Here is a 25,096-nt window from a genome sequence, read left to right as displayed (position 1 = left end):
TGTGAACTGGTCGTGAGTGAAAATGAGGCCATTGAGATAATAGAAATAGCTGCTAGCGTTTCTTGTATATTTGCTTTCAGTATGCTGTGTAAGTTTCCTGAATTGTCTGTTTAAAATCTCACAACAAAAATTAGGAGCTGTGTACTCCTGATGTTGGTCCTGCCTTGTCACACATTAATACTGCCACTCCATTCTCTTTTTGTAGCATTTGGCTATTAACAATTTGCATAGCCATTTATTTTCAACTCCTCTTTTACCTTCTTTTTAAAGAAAATAAGGCAAAATAGGCTTCCCTTGTGCCCTATTTCAGTAGGCTCCCTTCTCACCAATGTTCCAACTGCTATCTGCAGAGAACCATTCGGCTTGGCCCAAAACTTGATGTGAAGTTCCATGCAGTTTGTAGTCTTTGGTATCTGGCTTCTTTTATTACAAATTAATAATTTTTTTGAGATTCATCCAAATTGTATGTACCAGTGGTTCATTTTCTTTTATTGCTGAGTTTGGATAACCAGATTTTATTTAATGGTTCTCATGGTGATAGGTTGTCTCCAGTGTTAGACCTTTATGGATAAAGTTACAATGAATATTCTTGTAAGTCTCTTTGTGGACTTATAAGTACTCAGCTTGTACTCACTGATCTTGGATATATACCTTGAAGTGCAATTGTTGGTCATAGCACAAGCCGATTACGAACTCCGAGTAGTTTTCCAGAGTGTACATTCCGTCAGTTATAAACATGAATGTTCCAGTTGTTCTGTATCCTAGTCAACACTTAATATTACCAATATTTTTTATTTTAGCCAAACTCGTTGTTGCTTTAGTTGGCTTTCCCTAAAAAATAATGATGTTAAGCACCTTCTCTTGTATTTTCAGATATATTCAGGTAGCTTCTTTCTTGAAGTGCTTGTTTAACCCCAGCTCATTTTTAAATTGGATTAGTCATCTTTCTATTTGTGATTTTTAAAAGGCTCTGTATGTCTTTTGTCACACATACATATTTTTTCAGTTCATGGCTTGCTGTTTTGTTTTTATAATATCTTTTAAGCAGAACTATTTAATTTTTATGGGATCCACTGTATCAAACTTTTAAAATGTTTAATGCTTTTCATATGTTGTCAGAATCTTTACCTGCTTCAATGTCCCAAATATTTTTCCCAGAAGTTTTATAATGTTAACTTTTATGTTTAGGTCTACGATGTCCATCTTTATGCCAATATCTCATTGTCTTATTTATGACAGGTTTATAGTCAGTCTTGAAATCATGTAGGTGAGTCTTCCTACATTGTTCTTTTTAAATTGTTTTGGCTGTTTTAGGTCCTTTCCATTTATGTATAAATTGTGGCCTGTGAATTTTTACCAAGAAAAGGACTTTTAGGAGTTCATCGATTTGAAGAAAATTACCAATATTCTTCATCCTGTTTATTTGTGTAGGCCATCTTTAATTTCTTTCAGCAATATTTTGTAGTTTCCAGTAGAGATTTTCCATATCTTTTGTTACATTTATTCCTAGGTATTTTTATGGTATTATAATTCTTCTTTGTCTATTATATAGAAATATAATTGATTTTTGTTACTAGCTTTGCTGCCTCAATAAATTTACTTATTCCATTAGTTTGTCAACCTGCTTAGAATTTCTAAATATGTAATCATGTCTTCTGTTAATAAAGACAGTTTTACTTTTGCTTTTTTGGTATTTTTTCTTGCCAGAAAAGTACCAGAGTTTCTCATGGACTAGAACCTCTGGTATAATCTTGAAATAAGTGGTGAAAGGGGACACCTTTGCCTTATTCCTGATCTTTTAGAGAAAGCATTCTATATCTGTACCATTTTGCAGATGCCCTTTACACAACTGATTTTCTTTCCATTCTTAGTTTACTGAGAATTTTTATCATGAAAGTATATTGAGTTTTCTCAAGTGCTTTTTCTTCATCTATTGAAAAAATACCACTTCTGTGTCATGTATTTTTAAAATGTATTTCTAGTTTTTATTTGCCAATAGTTTGTTCGGATTTTTATGTCTTTGTTCATAAAGGCTATTGGTGTGTAGTTTTTTTCTTATAATATTTTGGTCACTTTTGATATTATGGTTATACTGGCTTCATTAAACAAAATAAGAAATGCTTTCAGCCTCTATTTTATGAAAATGTTTGTGTTTGTTATAATTTCTTCCTTACATGCCTGGTATAGAATCACCAGTGAAATCACCTGGGCCTGAAGTTTTTATTGTGCAAACCCTTGCCTATAATGGATTCAATTAGTTTAATAAATATAGAACTAGTTGTGCCAGTTTTTGAAGGTTATGTTTTTCAGGAGATTAGCAATTTCCTCTATGTTGTCAAGACTTGATGACATAAAACTATAATGCCCTTTTACTATCCTTTTAATATTTAGCATCTATAGGAATGTTTCCTTTTTCATTTCTGTTCTTGGCAACATACAAGGTTTTTTTCTTTATTTCTTCATCAGTCTTGCCCAGGAGCTTATCATTTTTGTTGTTATTCCTTTTTAATTTTTTAAAAAATATTAGATTTTGTTATACTTTTTTAAAATTATACTTTAAGTTCTAGGGTACATGTGCAGAACATGCAAGTTTGTTACATAGGTATAGGGTCTTGCTCTGTTGCCCAGGTTAGAGTGCAGTGGTTCAGTCATAGCACACTGCAGCATCGATCTCCTGGGCTAAAGTAATTCTATCACCTTAGCCTCCAAGTAGCTGGGACCACAGGTGTGCGCCACCATGCCTGGCTAATCATTATCATTATTACTATTTTATTTTATTACAAAAAACCTACTTTTGGCATTGGTGGTTTTCTCTAATGTTTACCTTTTTTAAAAAAAAACTGATTTCTTTATCTTTTTCCTCTATCTAATCATCTATTTTGATTTTTATTTATAGATACTAGAGAAGTAGAGAGATAAAGAAAGGCAAGAGGAAACTCAGAGTTCATTGCCTGTCACTCACTGTTTTCCTCAGTAGTTCATCTTCTTTGATCTGATTTATTTTAGTTTAGAGCCTTCTCTCATTACATAGGTGAAGTACCCTTTGAATCTTTGCATATCCAGAAACATCTTTCTTTGACTCTGTTGAGAGAATGACACACTGGCAAAATACAGGATTCTTGGGTTCTGTTCTTTTATCCCTCTAGATTTTAATCCAGTGATTTCAGGTCCCAGTGTTACATGTCAGAAATTAGACCAGTTCTTTCTTCTTTGTAAGTAAATTATTCTTTTGATCTAGAAGTGTGAAAGTCAGTCTCCCACTGCTGTTCCCTCTCTTATTTAGAATAATGTATTAGAAACTAGAAACTTTAACAGTAGTTGACTAGATGTGTGGGCTGTCTTACCAGTCTAGCCTGGCACTCTGCAAGCCTATTTGAAGTTGCAAACTTGGGTCTTTCTTCAGATCCAGTTAAATTTTCTTCTACTGCTCGTGTAATTAATACCTTTTCTCTAGCTGCTTATATTTCTTCACTTGCATTTCTGTTTTTTGCACATTAAGGCTCCTGAGTTTATCTTCTAGTACTGTCCTTCATAATTTCTATCTCTACATTTTTATTCTATGCTTTGAAGTAGTTCTCGCACTTCAGATCAGTCTTAACAATGACCAGTAGTTCCTTCTGTTAATCTACTCAGTTGTTAGCTTTGGAAATCATATATTTCACCTCTAGAAGTCTCATTTTAGTAGTCTACTTTAATCTCCATAAGAGTTTTTTTTTTATTTTTCTGTTCAAGTTGTTGCTTGTCTCTTCTGCAGCTGAATTTCACTGCTCGATGGGTGTTCCTATGCATAGCAGCGGACTCCCTTAGTGTGTGTTTGTTTTTCATGGTCAGCTTATTGTAGCTCAGGCCTGGCATTGGAGAGAAGCCTGTCCCTCAAGCCAGTGGTGCAGAAGCAGAACTGCCACCAGCCCCCTGCAGAGTAACCTGGACCCACAGACTCTCCACACCTCAAACTTCCCACATCCTCCATGCTTGGGTCTCTGCCTCCCCCGTCTTCCACTTCTGGCCTCTTGGTGCTGGTGAGACCAGGCACACTTATATAAGGCTGATGCTAGCCTCCTTACCTTCTTCTGCCCCCACTCCCATCAGGAGCCCACAGTCCATGCAGCTGAACTGTGCCAAGGACAACACTTTCTAATAAGGGGTTTCCTTGTTTTCCTTTTGCCCGCAACAGCGAGCCCTGCATCTGGCCTCTGTGGAGTTGCCTTGGAGTCTAAGGCCTGACCAGCACTTGGCCACACCCAGGCCATACAGGCAGAGCTGTAACTAGATGGAAAAGCCAAGGGAGCTGCACTGAGGTTTCTAGAGTGTCAGAACAGGCTTATTTTCCATTGGTAACCCTTTTCAAATGAATTAGTTAATATGAAGAAACATAATTTTAAATGGTTCCTAAAATTGTAGTTTACTGGCTATTACAATTTAGTGTTTATAATACCTCTTGCTCTGCTTATGGAAATGAGAGGTTAGTATTTTCAAAAACAACTGATATGGTTAGGCTTTCTATCCCCACCCAAATCTCATCTTAATTTGTAATCTCCATAATCCCCATGTGTCAGGGGAGAGACTAGGTGGAGGTAATTGAATCATGGGGTCGGTTTCCCCCAGGCTGTTCTCATGAGAGTGAGTGAGCTCTCACGAGATCTAATGGTTTTATAAGGGGCTCTCCCCTTTTCACTGGGCACTTCTCCTTCTGGCCACCTTGTGAAGAAGATGCCTTGCTTCCCCTTTGCCTTCCACCAAGATTGTAAGTTGCCTGAGGCCTCCCCAGCCGTGTGTAACTGTGAGTCAATTAAACCTCTTTCCTTTATAAATTACCTAGTCTCAGACAGTTCTTTATAGCAGTATGAAAACAGACTAATACAGTGACTTATAGTCCATGTGTGGGGTTATTTTTTTCTCCTGCAAAATAGCTATGTTAAGAGATCTTTATTACTGATTACATGAAATAAAAATCATGAGTTTTTGTAGGAAAATTGATAATTGCTTTTAATATAGTGTGAAGTGTCATTAACATTATTTTACTTTTTCCATCACCCTCAAATAGGCAACTCATACTCTTTATTATGTGTTCATAGGTTAGCATGGCGTCATTGAAAGAACTAGATCAAAGACTCTTTGAAAATTACATTGAGTTGAAAGCAGATCCCATCGTTGGCTCCTTAGAACCTGGAATTTATGCAGGCTATTTTGATTGGAAAGACTGCCTACCTCCAACAGGTAAGTAAATAAAGTGTCTTGAGTAATAGATGTGGATATGCTTTTATCAGTTGATACATGCTTGAATTCTTTTCATTTTATTCTCGTTTTTCTCATATCTACTGAGAGTGAGAGATTAATTTGATTTTAACTTATTTGCTTAAATCCATTTTTTGGATAATTTGGAAATTAGGACACTTTTTATTATTACTTAGTGGCTTAAAGCTGTTTTTAAGTTCTAGAGAATAATTAAATATACCTTATAATAATTGATCGTTTTAGTAATGCATGCCTGCTTCCTATGATCTTTTGTATATATATAATAGAGTGATTTTGAGTGACAGTTTCATGCAGTGACCTTGTGAACATCATCAAAAAATGTGTTAAAGAAATCTGGTCACATCTATGTAAGACCTAATTAGCAATGCTGTAAAGGTGAAGGAATAGAAGAAAAATGTGTAGGAGTGAGATTATTATAGTAATTTAGCAATGAAAATTGAGCCACAGAAGGATGAATGATACAGTTCAAGTATTATCTTTGTGATATCAAATGAAAGTCACTTGAATCACTTCAAAATGTGTATTTTTAAATAACTATTGCTTTCTGAATCAAATGAACTTTTGATTGATCAAATAGTTGTTTCTTTGTATAAAATAGTGTGGAATACCTCGAACCAAGCTGCCCGTTGGCACTTTTGTAGAGAAGTGGTTTATGTAGAAGTGGTCATGCTCATATCAGACCTGGGTTCTTCATGGGTGTATATATGTAGATACACCAGTGAGTTATTAAAAGGTTTGGGTTTATCTTCATTGTTTTGACTAATCACGTTAATCTCCTTTTGTTTTTATTGTGTAGTGCTTATACTAAATTATGATAAAATTGTTTATTGTTTAAACACCTTTGGTTTTATTGTATAGTGTGCACGTATAGTGATGCTGAAAGTCAGAACTAAAAACCGGAATCATTCAATTAACCACAGTTTCTTAATATGACCACAGTTACTGAATTGTCTGAACTCACCGTCATGGCAGTCATGCAAGCCTTTATTCCTCCTGTGCTTTTCTGTACTCACACTTTACTGTGCCAAGCCAGATTCAGTTCATACCCTCAAAGTACATCCTTTTAAAGTCTAAATTAGACTCTATCAGTATCTTGCTTAAAATTCTTACAATATCTTTCCATGATAGTAAAACCTGGGAAGATGTGCTGTGCCAGCCTCTTCCCTGGCACCCTGCCCACTGCCTCAGCCTCTCCAGCTAGACTCAACCTCTGCCTTTTTGAAAAGCTCATCTTTCTAAAATATAAATTGGATCCTGTCAGTCCCCTACTGAAAACCTTTCAGAGAGGCTCATTCTCCTGATGGCTAACCCCAGACTTCTCAGACAAGGTAGCATCCCCACATGTACCAAAGTCCATGGAAGGTTAAGTTCCTGGTGTGAAATGATGTCATATTTGCACGTAACCTACATACATCCTCCTGTATGCTTTAAATCATCTCTAGATTACTTATAACACCCAATACAATGTCAATGCTTTGTGAATAGTTGTTATACTATATTGTGTAGGGAATAAGAACAAGGAAAAAAGTTCATGCATGTTCACTACAGATGCAACCATCTGTTTTTCCCCCAGAATATTTTCCATTCATGGTTGGTTGAATCTACAGATGCAGAAGTCACCATTATGGAGGCCACAGATGTGCTTGCTATGAGTTACCTCCCTCTCCATGGGCTCCCCCAGGCAGCAGGCAGGCTAGGTGCTTGGTGCACTGTGAACCCTGTGCCCAGTCCCTCTCACCTCTGCCCCTTCTCCTAACCTTCCCTGCCCTCCCAGGCCCTATGTCCTCTGGGAGCCCACCCGGACCATCCCTGCATGTCTCCGGGTCATGCTGGCCTACCTCCATCTGTGGTGCTCCCAGAGTAGTTCACAACTCTCTGTGCCAGTAGAAAACGTTTTGTTGTTGTCTACCTCCTTGCTGGACAGCCTCAGCACAGGGGCTGGCATTTGGGTGTCTGGTTCTGAGCTTTTAGCACAGTGCAGTTTCTGACACCCAACTGATGGGTGTATTTTTGTGGAATCAATGAAGATTGGCGGTTTTCTATAATAATATACCATCTTTCTAAATGTGCCTGTTGCTCCGTCTCTTCCAAGTGTTTGCTATATGCCTTTGCCTGATTTTTCTCAACATTTTTTCGGTAGGAAAGTACATCATACAGTGTTCTAGTTTCTACTGTTCTTCTGATTCACTTTTAAGTAAATAATACACAGTGGATATTCGTATTTGTTGAAATGAATTAAAATGAGTTTGAGTGCTCATTTTCTTGTCATTTGTGAATTCTCATATGGTAGTTGTGTACACTTTCTAAATTTGAGCAATTACATTTTAATTAAAATGCAATTGTCGAGTGTATCTAACACATCATCAATACTATCTATTTAATTATTTAAACCAGGCGTCCCCAAACTACGGGCCGCATGCAGCCCCCTGAGGCCATTTATCCGGCCCCCGCCGCACTTCCGGAACGGGCATCTCTTTCATTGGTGGTCAGTGAGAGGAGCACAGTATGTGGCGGCCCTCCAACGGTCTGAGGGACAGTGAACTGGCCCCCTGTGTAAAAAGTTTGGGACGCCTGATTTAAACTCTTCCCGTACAATATATTACTTTGCATCACCATGCAAGAAGTAATACATTGTTCAGTAATAGTTCAAACGAATGTTGTTAAAGTCCATGTCTTCCCCTGTGATTAGTGTGTAAGTACATTAACTGTTCACACATCTACTACATCAGCAATTCTGTTCAACTATTCATTACTGTACAATGTATTACTGTGAATCACCAAGCAAAAAGTAATAATACATTGTTCAGGAATAGTTTAATGAATTTTGTTAAAGTTCGTATCTTTTCCTGTGATTCTGAGTACATTAACTGTTCACACTGAAATCATTCTTATCTTATTTGGTTATGTTCAAGGTTATTAAATCATTTGTGATGTTTCTTTAAGATTAGAAAAAATCGTGACACAGCCCATCTGATTTTCCTGCACTTCACGGATTACTATAACAGTTTAGAATGGGCGACCAAGCTTCAGTCTCCACAAACAGTGGTTATTCTCTGTTGTCACTGAAATCTCTGATTGTTACTGAGAAACAGGATTTACTTGCGCCTGATGCAGAGGATGACTTCTCTTCACGAGCCCTCCCTCAGACCTGATGCCTCCCTTAACAAATGGTGAGATGTCTTTAGTGTATGCTGAACACTGGCAAGGACAGTCGAGAATGTCTGTCAGATAGAAGGCAGGCCTTTCCCATCCACCCACTCCAAGTTATCTTCGGAAAATAGACATCTATGCAGGCCCATTCTCTGCAGGGCATTGTTAGGTCACAGTATTTCAAATGCAGGGGCTGCTGGCTATTACCATGTGTCTGTGGATACCATGACAGCACTTCAGCGAGCAGTAACCAGGGCAGAGGGTGAATGGAGGCATTGCTGGACTGACAGCGATCTTAGGTTTTCACTGCATCCAGTTACTAATCACGACTTGCAATTTCCAAGTCCTCACTGGATTTGTTTAATGTACCCAGAGTCCTTTCTCTATGACCTTCATGTTTTCAACCATGATATTGAACTAGTACAAGCTTCTGTTGTGAATTAGGATCAGAGCCTAAATGTAATCCTGAGATGGATCTTAGCAATAGTTTGTAACCTCAGATAATCTTTAATTCAAAATTAAGATTCTGCTGGCTGTGTAACATTAAGTGGTGAGGCTTTTTTGTTTTTTGTAAAATAGCTTCATTTCTTGGTTTTGTTTTTTTCTTAATATAAACTTTCTTTCATAAGCAAATGGCACATGACACTATACTGTCAGCAATTTATTTACTCTTTCTTATATTCCAAAAACACGTAGAAGTTCGTTTCACTTTTATGAACTGTATTTAGTTCTGTTCTTTGTGTAGTTTTGACTTCTTGATTCCTAACTGAACCTCAACCTTGCATAGTCATATAGTGATTTTTAGTTTGTTTAAAGCTGACTTAAGTTGAAATTTTGTGTAAAGTGAACAGCCAAAATAGTTTGACTATTAATCTTCCAAAATAATTTCAATTAACAGCTTTAGTGTTATCTTCAGAATTTTCATCTTCAGAAACTGAATTTTGCAAATCATATGGGTAACTGCTTACTTATTGCTGTACTTTGCAATAAATTTAGTTTCTGATACTGTATGTAGTGATTAAAAAAAATCCAGTTGATTAATTTCATGATTCAAGAAGAGATATCCGTTAAAGCCATAGCTATGTTTTTTTAAATCTGACCGTTGGATAGTTAGATTGGTGTCACCTCTTTATTTGTGTATATGTCAGTAAGATTATTCTGGTTAATTTTGAGTCACAAAACTCTGTTCTTAAGATTTTAATTGTTGTTATCCGCAATTATTAAGAATTCTTTGTATTTGAATTTTATAAATTTTAAATACATTAAGAATATTGTTGGTTTTTACAAATACACATTGAAGTTCACATCTTTAAAACCATTAAATAAGAAAAAGTATTTCTTTAAGTTTTCTCTTGTATACTGGTTTAACTATTTTTTCTATCAAAAGGCATAAAAACTTAAATTAATATGTATTTAAAGATATTTACTAAGTGAATTTAAATTTAATCAGCTTATATAAGTAAACAGTGATCTGATTTTTAATTCAAATGCCCTTTTGTTAATTATAGTAATTGAAATTATAAGGGGAAGGGGGAAACTTAATTTGTGACATGAGTATGTCTAGGACCATTATAAAAATAATAGCAGCATTGTTTGCTTCCATATGTGATGCGTATAACCTAGAGTAGAGTAACCTCCCCTCCCTCAGTGATGTGCCAGAGCACAGGTTCAGAGTGCATGGTCTGTCAGTGAGCAAGACTTATAAGTGTGTTGTCCAAGCAGTGTGCCAAGCAGCAATTTTCCAACAAATTGAAGAGAAAGAAAATGTAAATCTTATTATGGAGACAGAGACAGAGGCACAGCTCTTCTTAAGTCTATGTTTGTTCAATTTTATTTTAAGGTCTTTACCTTTTGGAATGTATTTTGCAGGCGTTTTCACTGAATTCTACAGGAGACACTGCACAATTAGGTTACCTCTTGCATCCTGTAACTTAAACCATTCAACGCTCAGGCCCAGCTTAGAGTTTCTAGAGAATAAGAACATTGCACATTAGGTTGTCTCTTGCATCTTGTAACTTAAATCATTAAAAACTCAGGCCCAGCTTAGAGTTTCTAAAGAATGAGAAAAATGCTACAAGAATGGAGGTAAGGAGAAAGTGTAATTTTTGTTTGATTTTCAAAAAATGGAAAACTATAGACAGACCTCAAAGCTTAATGTAGCTCTCTGAGAAAAATGGATCATTAAAATGTTTGGGGGTCCTTATAAAATAAGTTGTATGTTAAATGTATATGTGAATTTATACATACATATATTCCTTACACATGCATTTATACACACACATACATATGTATACATGCTTAGTTACGTAGTCAGCATTTATTGCAAATATACCATGTACAAGGTAGAGGGCTTTGCAGAGATCATCTGATTTAATCTGCATAATAGCACCTCAATAAGTAAGCAGTATTTTTATTCTCATTTTATAGATGAAGCCACTGAGCACAGAGAGGGTAAGTGACTTGCTCAAGGTCATGTAGCTAGGAAGTGGCAGTGTAAGCATTCAGAGTTCAAATCTAGGCAGCCCTTAATTTTAGGCATTGTGCTGTGTTGCTACACAACAAACTAAGAGCCTCCATTAGAAATCTACAAAGAAAAAGATAGATGTGATATAGATCATGAAATTCACAGAAGATCTAATATGGCCATTAAATATAAAAAGAGGTTAAAATTCATCAACTCTCAATGCAAATTAAAATAGGATTAGGGTATCATTTTGTTAAAACTTTCTGGATTGAAAAATATTGTAAAGTTTGATAATACCTGCTTTTTGGCAAAGGTACAAAAAAACAAACTAGTCCATCATCTTTCTAGGAGTGGAAATTAGCACAGATATACACATATGTTTGTGTGTGTGTGTGTGTGTGTGTGTGTGTGTGTGTGTACACACATATATATGCATAGAATTTACTTAGAAATTTTGTTTCTAAGAATTTGTCTTAAGGAGCATTTTACAGAAGTAAGTAAAGATTTATATACAGTGATGTTTATTGAAGCATTTTTTAATATATACAGAATCTGTAAAACTGCCTAAATGCCCATTAGTAGTGAATTGATTAAATAAATTATTATATATCTATCCAACTACTATGCTTTCTTTATAATGGATGAGATGGATAGGTGGATAAATACATTCCTACATGTGGGGGACTGTCCATATATTGGTAGAAAATGTTGGTTAAGGAAACATTCATTCATTCTTTCCTCATTTTAATTGAAAAAGGCAGTGTTTCAATTTCATATGTATTAATTGACATATATAAACATATCTTGAAAGGGGGTAGGAAGGAGCATGCTAGTGAATTTTAATTTTCTACTTTAAAAGTTTGTTTTTAAAAATATTGGGGAGGAATATATGTAATTTCAGTTTTAAAAAGAAATTTCTGCCTTTAAAAAAATGAAAAACTTTATGGAGATGGCATGCCCACAAAGAACAGGCATATTTAGTACTAACTTGTTTTCTTCTTGGACACACCGTTGGTTTGATAAAGAAATGGCATACACAGTGAATTTAGGTTTCAACAAGTCATTTGACAGTTTTTCCTGATTATTTCCTGGAATCCTAGTTGCAGACTTACACCATTATGTCTTCATGTCAGTCTAGAGGAGAGCCTCTAGTCACTGCAAGGACACTCATTCAACAATGTTCAGCATTTTATTAGACACTTGAAAATGGAATAAATTCCACTTCAGCTAAATTTAGGAAGAAAAACCTAGTAAAATTAGCTTAACAGTAGCTGTATCTTACACTATACTTACAAAGTTTCTACAGTGCCTTTATGTAAGCCTGTGATGGAACTATCCTAAAATTAATGCTAAAATGTAGCATGTTTTATTAATTAGAACTTCCACAGAATAAAAACTAAAAGCTTCAGAGGAATTTTGGTTTCAGTAATAGAGGAAGAACTTAACAGACTAACCCTTCTACACTTAAAAATTGAACTCTGCACAGAATAGAGAAACCCAGCTGTGAGAGGCACTGGAGAGCCATCAGAAGCAGACTGGAGAGGGAGCTTGAACCCTTGCAGGAGGGGAGCTTGCACCAACCAGATCTGAGGGCTTTCCAGGACTGCAGCATGGGTGCCCAGCACTCCTTAGAAGGGACTGAGGGATGCAGCCAAAGAAAGTTGCACTCAGTGGAAACTTGAATCTAAAGGAAGGAGTAAAAAATATTAGAAATGGTTGATATGTGGAAAAATATAAAAGACACGCTTTTTGGTTTTTAATTTTTTAAAAGATGATCGAATATAGAAAAATTCTCGCCTGGCGTGGTGGCTCATGCCTGTAATCCCAGCACTTTGGTATGCCGAGGTAAGCGGATCGGGAGGTCAGGAGTTCGAGACCATCCTGGCCAAGACGGTGAAACCCCGTCTCTAGTAAAAATACAAAAAAAAATTAAGCAGGGTGTGGTGGCAGGCGCCTGTCGTCTCAGCTACTACGGAGGCTGAGGCAGAAGAATCACTGGAACCCAGAAGGTGGAGGTTGCAGTGAGCCGAGACTGTCACTGCACTCCAGCCTGGGCAACAGAGTGAGACTCCGTCTCAAAAAAAAAAAAACAAGAAAGAAAAATGTCTATATTTATTGTTGAATTCACAAAGACCCTTTCTCCTTAGAAAATTCCAAGTCTAAATGGTTTTACTGATAAATTTAATGTAACATTTAAGGAATAAATAATACCAATTTTATGTAAACTTTTCCAGAAAATATAATAGGAAGCATATTCAGTCTCATTTTATGAAACCTGCGTAACCCCAAATCAAAAATATGACAAGAGCATTACAAGGAAAGACAGTTACAGACTAGTATTCCTCATGAACATTGAAACAAAAAATTCTAATAATTATTTTTAGCAGATCAAAGCACTATTGTCCATACAGTGGGACACTAATACATTCTTTCTTTTTTTGTTTGAAACTTCTGTTTTATTTATTTACCATACATATATATATGTATGTATATATATTATTGCACTTTAGGTTCTGGGGTACATGCGAAGAACATGCAGGATTGTTGCATAGGTACATACATGGCAATGTGATTTGCTGCCTCCATCCCCATCACCTATATCTGGCATTTCTCCCCATGTTATCCCTCCCCAACTCCCTACCCCCAACATTGCCTCCCCTAGTCCCCCACAACAGACCTCAGTGTATGGCACTCCCCTCCCTGTGTCCATGTGTTCTCACTGTTCAACACCCACCTATGAGTGAGAACATGTGGTGTTTGATTTTCTGTTCTTGTGTCAGTTTGCTGATAATAATGGTTACCAGGTTTGTCCATGTCTCTACAAAGGACAGGAAGTGTTCGTTTTTTGTGGCTGCATGATATTCCATAGTGTATATGTGCCACATTTTCCCTGTCCAGTCTATCATCAATGGGCATTTGGGTTGGTTCCAAGTCTTTGCTATTGTAAACAGTGCTGCAGTGAACATACGTGTGCATGTGTCTTTATGAGAGAACGATTTATAATTTTTTGGATATATACCCAGTAATGGGATTGCTGGGTCAAATGGAATTTCTATTTCTAGGTCCTTGAGGAATCGCCACACTGTCTTCCACAATGGTTGAACTAATTTACACTCCCACCAAAGGTGTAAAAGTGTTCCTATTTTTCCACATCCTCTCCAGTATCTGTTGTCTCCAGATTTTTTAATGATCACCATTCTAACTGGCGTGAAATGATATCTCAGTGTAGTTTTGATTGGCATTTCTCTAATGACCAGTGATGATGAGCATTTTTTCATGTTTATTGGCCTCATATATTTGTCTTCTTTTGAAAAGTTTCTGTTCATATTCTTGACCCGCTTTTGAATGGGTTTGTTTGTTTTTTTCTTGTAAATCTGTTTTAGTTCCTTGCAGATTCTGGATATAAGTCTTTTGTCAGGTGGGTAGATTATAAAAATGTTTTTGCATTCTGTTGGTTGCCAGTTCATTCTGATGATTGTTTCTTTTGCTGTGCAGAAGCTCTGGCATTTAATTAGATCCCATTTGTCTATTTTGGTTTTTGTTGCCAATGCTTTTGCTGTTTTAGTCATGAAGTCCTTGCCTATGCCTGTTTCCTGAATGGTTTTGCCTAGATTTTCTTCTAGAGTTTTTATGGTGTTAGGTCTTATGTTTAAGTGTTTAATCCATCTGGAGTTAATTTTGGTGTAAGGTGTCAGGAAGGGATCCAGTTTATGCTTTCTGCACATGGCTAGCCAGTTTTCCCAACACCATTTATGAAACAGGGAATCCTTTCCCCATTGCTTGTTTTTGTCAGATTTGTCAAAGATCAGATGGTTGTAGATTTATGGCATTGCCTCCAAGGCCTCTGTTCTATTCCATTGCTCTATATCTCTGTTTTGGTACCAGTACCATGCTGTTTTGGTTACTGTAGACTTGTAGTGTAGTTTGAAATCAGGTAGCATGATGCCTCCAGCTTTGTTCTTTTTACTTAGAATTGACTCGGCTATGCAATCTTTCTTTTGGTTCCATATGAAGTTTAAGGTATTTTTTTTCCAGTTCTGTGAAGAGGGTCATAGGTAGCTTGATGGGGATAGTGTTGAATGTATAAATTACTTTGGGCACTGTTGCCATTTTCACAATATTGATTCTTCCTAACCATGAGCATGGAATGTTTTTCCATCTTTTTGTGTCCTCTCTTATTTGCTTGAGCAGTGGTTTGTAGTTCTCCATAAATAGGTCCTTCATGTCCTTTGTTAGTTGTATTGATTCTCTTTGTAGCAATTGTGAATGGCAGTTCGTTCTTGATTTGACTGTCTTTTAAGTCTGTTATTGGTATATAGGAATGCTTGTGATTTTGCACATTGATTTTGTTTCCTGAGACTTTGCTGAAGTTGCTTATCAGTTTCAGGAGATTTTGGGCTGAGACGACGGGGTCTCCTAAATATATAATCATGTCGCCTGCAAATAGAGACAGTTTGACTTCCCCCTTTCCTAATTGAATATGCTTTATTTCTTTTTCTTGCCTGATTGCTCTGGCTAGAACTTCCAATAGTATATTGAGTAGAGGTGGTGAGAGAGAGCATCCTTGTCTAGTGCCAGATTTTGAAGGGAATGCTTCCAGTTTTTGCCCATTCAGTGTGATATTGGCTGTGGGTTTGTCATAAATAGCTTTTATTATTTTGAGATATGTTCCATCAATACCTAGTTTATTGAGAGTTTTGCCTTCTCTGCATCTATGGAGATAATCGTGGTTTTCGTCTTTGGTTCTGTTTATGTGGTGAATTATGTATATATACTTGTGTATGTCGAACCAGCCTTGGGGTCTTCTAAATATACAATCATGTCATCTGCAAATAGAGACAGTTTGACTTCCTCTTTTCTTTTTTTATTTTTATTTTTATTTTTATTTATTTATTTATTTATTTTGAGATGGAGTTTCGCTCTTGTTACCCAGGCTGGAGTGCAATGGCGCGATCTCGGCTCACCGCAACCTCCGCCTCCTGGGTTCTGGCAATTCTCCTGCCTCAGCCTCCTGAGTAGCTGGGATTACAGGCACGTGCCACCATGCCCAGCTGATTTTTTTGTATTTTTAGTAGAGACGGGGTTTCACCATGTTGACCAGGATGGTCTTGATCTCTCGATCTCGTGATCCACCCGCCTCGGCCTCCCAAAGTGCTGGGATTACAGGCTTGAGCCACCACGCCCGGCCACGACTTCCTCTTTTCTTAATTGAATACCTTTATTTCTTTTCCTGCCTAAATTGCTCTGGCTAGAACTTCCAATACTATGTTGACTAGGAGTGGTGAGAGAGCACATCCTTGTCTAGTGCCAGATTTCAAAGGGAATGCTTCCAGTTATTGCCCATTCAGTATGATATTGGCTGTGTGTTTGTTGTAAATAGCTTTTATTATTTTGAGATATGTTCCATCAATACCTAGTTTATTAAGAGTTTATACTATAAATGACTGTTGAATTTTGTTGAAAGCCTTCTCTGCATTTATTCAGATAATCATGTGGTTCTTGTCTTTGGTTCTGTTTATGTGGTGAATTAACGTTTATAAACTTGTGTATATTGAATCAGCCTTGCATACCTGGAATGAAGCCTACTTGATCGTGATGGATAAGCTTTTCGATGTGCTGTTGCAATCGGTTCACCAGTATTTCATTGAAGATTTTTGCATCTATGTTCATCATGGATATTGGCCTTAAATTTTCTTTAATTGTTGTGTCTCTGCCAGGTTTTGGTATCAGGATGATGTTGGTCTCATAAAAAGATCTGGGAAGGATTCCCTCTTTTTGGATTGTTTGGAAGAGTAGAATTCAGCTGTGAACCCATCTGGACCTGGGCTTTTCTTTGGTTGGTATGCTATTAATTGCTGCCTCAACTTCAGCCCTTGTTTGTTATTGGTCTATTCAGGGTTTCGACTTCTTCCTGGTTTAGGCTTGGGAGGGTGCAAGTGTCCAGGAATGCATCCATTTCTTCCAGGTTTAGTGGTTTATGTGCATAGAGTTATTTGTAGTAATCTCTGATGGTGGTTTGTATTTCTGTGGAATCTGTGGTGATATCCCCTTTATTATTTTTATTGCACCTATTTGATTATTCTCTCTTTTTTATTAATCTGGATAGTGGTCTATTTTGTTGATCTTTTCAAAAAAACCAGCTCCTGGATTTATTGATTTTTTGAAGGGTTTTTTGTGTCTCTATCTCCTTCCGTTCTGCTCTGATCTTAGTTATTTCTTGTCTTCTGCTAGCTTTTGAGTTTTTTTTTTTTCTTGCTCCTCTAGCTCTTTCAATTTTGACGATAGGGTGTCCATTGTAGATCTTTCTTTGCTTCTCATGTTGGCATTTATTCCTATAAATTTCCCTCTAGACACTGCTTTAAATGTGTCTCAGAGATTCTGGTACATCATGTCTTCATTCTCATTGGTTTCAAAGAGTATCTTTATTTCTGCCTTCATTGTTTATCCAGTCAACATTCAAGAGCCAGTTGTTCAGTTTCTATGAAGTTATGTGGTTCTGAGTTAGTTTCTGAATCCTGAGTTCTAATTTGATTGCACTGTGGTCTGTGAGACTGTTTGTTTTGATTTCCGTTATTTTGTATTTGGTGAGGAGTTAATGTGGTCAATTTTAAAGTAGGTGTGATATGGTGCTACGAAGAATGTATATTCTGTGGATTTGGGGTGTGAAGAGTTCTGTAAATGTCTATTAGGTTTGCTTGGTCCAGATCTGAGTTCAAATCCTGGATATCCTTGTTAATTTTCTGTCTGGTTGATCTGTCTAATATTGACAGTGGAGTGTTAACGTCTCCCACTATTATTGTGCAGGAGTCTAAGTCTCTTTGTAGGTCATTAAGAACTTGCGTTATGTATCTGGGTGCTCCTGTATTGGGCGTGTATTTATTTAGGATCATTAGCTCTTCTTGTTGCATTGATCCTTTTACCATTACGTAATGCTCTTCTTTGTCTCTTTTGATGACTTTTGTTGGTTTAAAGTCTATTTTATCAGAGACTAGGATTGCAACTCCTGCTTTTTTTTTTTTTTTTTTTTTTCTCTCTCAGTTTGCTTGGTAACTTCCTCCATCCCTTTCTTTTGAGCATACATGTATCCTTGCATGTGAGATGGGTTTCCTGGATGCAGCACACTGATGGATTTTTAATTTTTATCCAATTTGCCAATCTGTGTCTTTTGATTGGGGCATTTAGCCAATTTACATTTAAGGTTAATATTGTTATATGTGAATTTAATCCTGCCATTTTGATGCTAGCTGGTTGTTTTGCCCATTAGTTGATGCGGTTTCTTCATTGTGTTGATGGTCTTTACCGTTTGGTATGATTTTGGAGTGGCTGATACTGGTTGTTCCTTTCTACGTTTAGTGCTTCTTTCAGGAGCTCTTGTAATGCAGGCCCAGTGGTGATGAGATCTCTGAGCAATTGCTTGTTTATCAAGGATTTTATTTCTCCTTCCTTTATGAAGCTTAGTTTGGCTGGATGTGAAATTCTAGGTTGAGAGTTCTTTTCTTTAAGGATGTTGAATATTGGCCTCCACTCTCTTTTTGCTTCTAGGGTTTCTGCTGAGAGATCCGCTGTGATTCTGATGGGCTTCCATTTGTGGGTAACCCAACCTTTCTCTCGCTGCCCTTAGCATTTTTTTCCCTTCATTTAAACCCTGGTGAATCTGACAGTTATGTGCCTTGGGGTTGCTCTTCTTGAGGAATATTTTTATGGTGTTCTCTGTATTTCCTGGACTTGAATAGTGGCCTGCCTGCAAGGTTGGAGAAGTTCTCCTGGATAGTATCCTGAAGATTGTTTTCCAGCTTGGATTCATTCCCTCCATCACATTCAGGTACACCTATCAAACATAGATTAGGTCTTTTCACATAATCCCATATTTCTTGGATCCTTTGTTCATTTCTTTTTACTCTTTTTTTCTCTAATCTTGCCTTCTCATTTTGCTTCATTGTGTTGATTTTCAGTATCTGATATCCTTTCTTCTGCTTGGTCAATTTAGTTATTGAAACTTGTGTATGCTTCGTAAAGTGCTCATGTTGTATTTTTCAGCTCCATCAATTCATTTATATTCCTCTCTAAGCTGTTTATTCTCGTTAGCACTTCATCAAACCTTTTTTCAGGGTTCTTAGTTTCTTTGCATTGGGTTAGAACATGTTCTTTTAGCTCAAAGACGTTTGTTATTACTCATCTTCTGAAGCCTGTTTCTGTCCATTCATCAGGCTCATTCTCCATCCAGCCTCATTCCCTTGCTGGTGAGGAGTTGTGATCCCTTGGAGGAGGAGAGGCATTCTGGTTTTGAGTGTTTTCATTGTTTTTGTGCTGGTTTCTTCCCATCTTTGTGGATTTATCTACCTGTGGTCTTTGTAGTTGGTGACTTTCAGATGGGGTCTCTGAGTGGGCATCCTTTCTGTTGATGATGAAGTTAATTCTTTCTGTTGCTTAGTTTTCCATGTAACAGTCAGGCCCCTCTGCTATAGGACTGCTGGAAGTCCACTCCAGACCCTGCTTGCTTGGGGATCACCCATGGGGGATACAGAACAGTAAGGGTTGCTGCTGGTTTCTTCTTCTGTTTTCTTTGTCCCAGAATGATACCCTCCAGATGTCCACCTGAGGTTTCCTTTATGAGATGTCTCTTTGGATATATGGGGTTGGGGAGCTGCTTGAGGAGGCAGTCTTTCCCTTACAGGAGCTCAGGTGCTGAGCTGTGAGCTCCATTGTTCTGTTCAGAGCTGCTGGGCAGGTACGTTTAAGTCTGCTGCAGCGGAACTCATAACCACCTTTTTTTCCCAGGTGTTCTATCCCAGGATGGTGGGGCTTTATTTATAAGTTCCAGACGTGCTGCTGCCTTTTTTCAGAGATGCCCTGCCCAGCAAGGAGGTAGCCTATTTACAGTCTGCTAGCAGAGGCATTGCTGAGCTGCCATGGGTTCTGCTTAGCTGCTGTGTGAACTTCTTTGCAATTTTGTTTGTAGAGGTGCAGTTAGAACTACCTCGATAATGGTGGTCTGCCTCGATAATGGTGGATTGCTTCGGTATTGGCAGAGTCCCTCAGTAATGGTGGACTGCCTCAGTAATGGCAGGCTGCCTCAGTAGTAGTGGACTGCCTCAGTAATGGTGGTTGCCCTTACCCCCACAGAGCTGGACCATCCCGGGTCCAGCAGTGCTTGCTGTGAAACTCTCAATCCAGAATATTTCAGATTGCTGGTCTTTGTGGGAGTGGGACCTGCCAAGCCAGATCACCTGACTCCCTGTTTCAGCCCCCTTTTTTTCAGTTGGATGGGCAACTCTGTCTCCCAGGCGTTCCAATCACCAGTTGAAACGGTGCCCGGATTTGTGTTGAATTTTTGTGCGGAGACCCACTGCACTGGCTGAAACAGCCATGCTGGAGACTCGTGGCACTTTTCTGCCCAGGAATCTCCTGGTCTGTGGGCAGGAAAAATTCATTTGGAAATGCAGTGATCACTTACCCTCTGTGTTTTCGCTGGGAACTGCAATCCAAACTGTTCCTATTCAGCCATCTTGTATCGTCCATCCTATTTACTATTTTTAAATTTTATTTTACTTTAAGTTCTGGGACACATGTGCAGAACGTGCAGTTTTGTTACATAGGTATATGTGTGCCATGGTGGTCCGGTAGTCATGGGATGACGCTGCTGACCAAGCAGGAGGCAGTAGCCATGCTAACTTCTTCACAAGGTGACACCCCTACCTAATTACAATCATTGCCAAATCTGGTGGTTCTTCCCCATTCGTAAATGTTCTAATGAATGACTGAATAAGGATTATAAGACATCTTTCTTTATAGAAAACATATATTGCTCTTACTTTTCTATCAATAAAAAAAATCCATAAGCAGAGCTACCTCCTCTGTTTAACATAATTAAACTTCAAGCTCTCTCCCCTTTGCTGCTCTTTCAGTTTTGTTTAAAGGATTTAGATAAATTTATATTGCAATGTCTTAGTTCAGTTCTGCACCCCACCCACACCTTCACACTGCCCCAAACATCACCTTGAAATAAGAACATTTTGTTCATGTTATCAATTCAGCAGAAAACTAAGGTAGTTTTCCATTCTCCCTCGTACATTTTTAAAGGAATTTACAAAGCTGCCTTTTAGTCATGTGAGGTATTGATATCACCATAAAGTTATAAGGTCGTTTGAAGCCAGGCCTTTGGGGTTACAGTAAGCTCTAATTGCACCGCTGCAGTCCAGCCTGGCCAACAAGGAGAGACCCTGTCTCAAAAACAAACAGTTTTTTAAAGACCTAATTATACTTTGGCACCTGCCAATGTAAATCATACATTTTGCCCTGTTTAAACTTAGTCTAACTTGAATTCACAGATATGAAAATGCACATGTTTGGAACAGCAAGAGTAGAATAAAGTGAAGTCAAATATGTTAATCTATATACTCAATATCTATAAAATACTTAATGTACAGATAGAAAGTACATTTGTTTTTCTTTCGTTAAGCCAGCAAATATTATCAAGTCTATTCTAAACAAGGCACTCTCCAAGTTTTCCAGATTGTTCAGATAGCAGTTTCTGATGTCCAGGTTTAAAGCACAGGGAATCCAACAGTACTGCATAGGAGGTGAAAGCATTGCATTCTCACTCAACCAAGTTGGTAAGCAGTCTCGTTCTTCAGCATCTCTGGAGTCAGGGTGCTGATCTCAAGAGTCTGCCCCGAATGTTCTCCATTTAAAGGACACCAAGCCGGTAGCATTTGAACACACCCCCTTGGCCAGCAGAGGCTGTAAGTGTCACTTTCTGGAGAGCTCCATCCCATCTCTTACCTGTCATGTTTGTTTATCTTACCTCTCTGATTTCGATTTTCAGATATTACCTATCAGAACAGATTTTTTTTCCCTATCTGATCTCTTCCTCTCCAGTCTCACATCCTCAAATCCTGCTAAAATATCCTTTCAGAATTCATTTTTGTTTAGGTTCTTACTTCTCTCACAATCATTTAATGGCCCCTAGCCTTTGGGAAAAAACAGTTTTAGTGTGCTGACCTGCTTAGCTCTGAAGCCTCATCAACTGTTCCTGGTCATCTACCCTCAGCCCACACTGGGTCATTGCCAGTCCTCAAAGACACATCATTCCCTTTCCAAGATGCCCTCAAGCACACTGCTACCTTCACTTGACCTTCCTTGTCGTCCCCTCAGACCTGGCTGAGGTCAAGAGACACCTTACTGCACATCACTTCACCTGAGTCCAGGCCAGCTCATAGTGCTCCCCACATGCTGTCCTACTGGTCCACCTGTCTCCTGCTTTGTCGCTAGTATCCATGACTAGCAAGGCAGTGGGCTTGGAGTAAGCATCCAGTAACAGATTTATTCAGTTACTAGTTGATTGGTTAATGAGAAACACCTTGGTAAAGGTTACTGCCACCAGAGATGATAGGTGAAAATGAACATCAGTAAAATACCAATTTACTCTTTGGTTTTATGGGCTACTAGATATTTTCAATAGAAAGTCAAATTCAGTCAACTATTTTTTATTCAATAAATCTCAAAAAGAGAACTTTGGTTAATTAATTAGGATAAATAACCAAAAATAACATGGACACCCCATTTACAAAGAATTCGAGGCTGGACGTGGTGGTACTCCGAGGACTTTGGGAGACTGAAGTGGGTGGATTGCTTGAGCCTGGGAGTTAGAGACCAGCCTGGACAACATAGTGAGACCCCATCACTTAAAAAAAAAATTTGGCTGGGCACAGTGGCTCACATCTGTAATCCCAGCACTTTGGGAGGCTGAGATGGGTAGATCTCAAGGTCAGGAAATCAAGACCATCCTGGCCAACATGGTGAAACCCTGTCTCTACTAAAATACAAAAATTAGCCAGCCGTGGTGACATTTACCTGTAGTCCCAGCTACTCAGGAGGCTGAGGCAGGGGAATCATTTGAACCTGGAAGGTGGAGGTTGCAGTGAGCCAAGATCACGCTACTGCACTCCAGCCTGGATGACAGAGCAAGACTCCATCTCATTTAAAAAAAAAAAATAAAATAAAGCTAGCTGGGCATAGTGGCACATACTTGCGGTCCCAGCTACTCAGGAGGCTGAGGTAAAAGGATAACTTGAGCCCGGGAGGTGAAGGTGTGGCGAGCCAATAACCCGTTACTGCACCCCAGCCTGGGTGATAGAGTGAGACCCAAGAAAGAAAAAGAGAAACAATTCAAATATTATAAAATACTTGTAACACCAAAGATCTCCTGAATGTAGTTCTACTTTTCTTGAATTATTCTGAAGACTGAGCGTCACAGAATTTTAAGGGTACCATCATGAGCATCATATTCCTAGTGCTGTTTGTTGGGACATTTTTCAGAATCTGTTTCCTCTCTGAGTGTGGACTGTGAGTGTTGGTGCTCAGTGGAGTGGTCGTTTCCCTGTTATCCACCCATTCCTCATGGGGTTCCTGTGTCCTTGTCATTGAGTAGTTTGGCACATTACGGCTTCTGCTTTTGATCAAAATGGGTAACAGTTGAGTGGATTTCATCTCTGAAAAGAGAAGCCTAAGTCAGTAATCTTTTTTCTTTACTGAACTCTGAAGGAAAGACTGTCAATTCCCAGGACTATTCTTAATTACATTTTTAAAAGTTTTGAAGGTAGATATTACTAGTCTTGTATTTATTTAAAGCAAAAAGCAAACTTATGTTTTCTAAAGGAGTATAATTTTCGTTGGTCATCTTTTTTTTAAAAAAAATCATAGTTTAATTAAACTTTCTTGTTTTCAGATATTTTCTTCTTTTTTATAAGCTGTTTGATATATTAGAGTCAGTGCTATAAAACTATTTGTACAATGCTTTAGACATTTGGTTATAATTTCTTTGTCTGCCAAGCATTTTTTAATAAAGCTAAATTTTGGCTAAAATGGTCTTAAATGTGAAATTTATTAACCTCAAGATGACCTATGGCCACATATTTTCTTCATTGCATGTCTTATCTGCTAAAGTATTTATTTTATTAGGTATTAAATTGATAGCTATAAACTATGCTGTTTGGCTTCAGGGTAAACTGACATACTGTTGTACAAATAAGCAGTTCAAGTCATTTAAGAACTTTTGGTTATGGAAATTTTCAGACATATATCCAAACAGAACAGTTTGACAAATCTAATTGACCGATTGGCCAACTTCAGCAGCAGTCATCTCATGGCCAGTCATATTTAATCTGTGCCCCAGGACTCCCCACTACCTTTGGGATCTGTTATTTTGAAGCAAATCCCAGATATTAGATCATTTCATCCATACGCACATAAGATAAGGACTGATTTTAAAATAATAATAATCATAATGCCATTATCAGATCTGGAAAAAGTTAACAGTAATTCTTTAATTTTATCAGATATCCAGTCAATGTTCAAATTCTCATAGAAGCTTTTTAGAAAGTTAGTTTATTCATATCAGGATTCAATCAAGGTCTACACATTACTTTTGGTTGATATATCTCTTAATTAAGAAAATTAAACCTCTCTTGTAAAGTATCTGTTCATATCCTTCGCCCATTTGTCACATACAGGAGGCCAACAAACATATGAAAAAATGCTCATCATCACTGGTCATCAGAGAAATGCAAATCAAAACCACATTGAGATACCATCTCACACCAATTAGAACGGCGATCATTAAAAAATCAGGAAACAACAGATGCTGGAGAGGATGTGGAGAAATAGGAACACTTTTACACTGTTGTTGGGAATGTAAATTAATTCAACCATTGTGAAAGACAGTGTGGCGATTCCTCAAGGACCTAAAAATAGAAATCCCATTTGACCCAGCAATCCCATTACTGGGTATATATCCAAAGGATTATAAATCATTCTACTACAAGGACACGTGCACACGAATGTTCATTGCAGCACTGTTTACAATAGCAAAGACCTGGAACCAACCCAAATGCCCAACGATGATAGACTGGATAGGGAAAATGTGGTACATATACACGAAGGAATATTATGCAGCCATCAAAAACGATGAGTTCACGTCCTTTGTAGGGACATGGATGAACCTGGAAACCATCATTCTCAGCAAACTGACACAAGGGCAGAAAATCAAACACCGTATATTCTCACTCATAGGTGGGTGTTGAACAATGAGAACACATGGACACAGGGAGGGGAGCACTACACACTGGGGTCCGTTGGGGGGAAATGGGGGAGGGGCGGGGGGTGGGGAGGTGGGAAGAGATAGCATGGGGAGAAATGACAGATACAGGTGAGGGGACGGAAGGCAGC

General features: G+C 38.0%; 1 protein-coding gene across 3 annotated transcripts in view; it reads left to right on the top strand.

Moving 5' to 3' along the window:
- EXOC2 (exocyst complex component 2) overlaps positions 1 to 25,096 on the top strand; it is a 216,493-nt gene that overhangs the window by 158,037 nt on the left and 33,360 nt on the right. For all 3 annotated transcript variants that reach the window (XM_039462698.2, XM_074398378.1, XM_074398379.1), the window contains exon 23: positions 5,076 to 5,217. In XM_039462698.2, coding sequence (XP_039318632.2) covers positions 5,076 to 5,217 — 142 coding nt within the window. The remainder of the gene's footprint in view (positions 1 to 5,075; positions 5,218 to 25,096) is intronic.

Source organism: Saimiri boliviensis, chromosome 4, assembly GCF_048565385.1.
Source record: "Saimiri boliviensis isolate mSaiBol1 chromosome 4, mSaiBol1.pri, whole genome shotgun sequence".
NCBI classification, from domain to species: domain Eukaryota; kingdom Metazoa; phylum Chordata; class Mammalia; order Primates; family Cebidae; genus Saimiri; species Saimiri boliviensis.
Note: the sequence above shows the minus strand (reverse complement) of the source record. Positions and strands in the feature narration are given on the sequence as shown.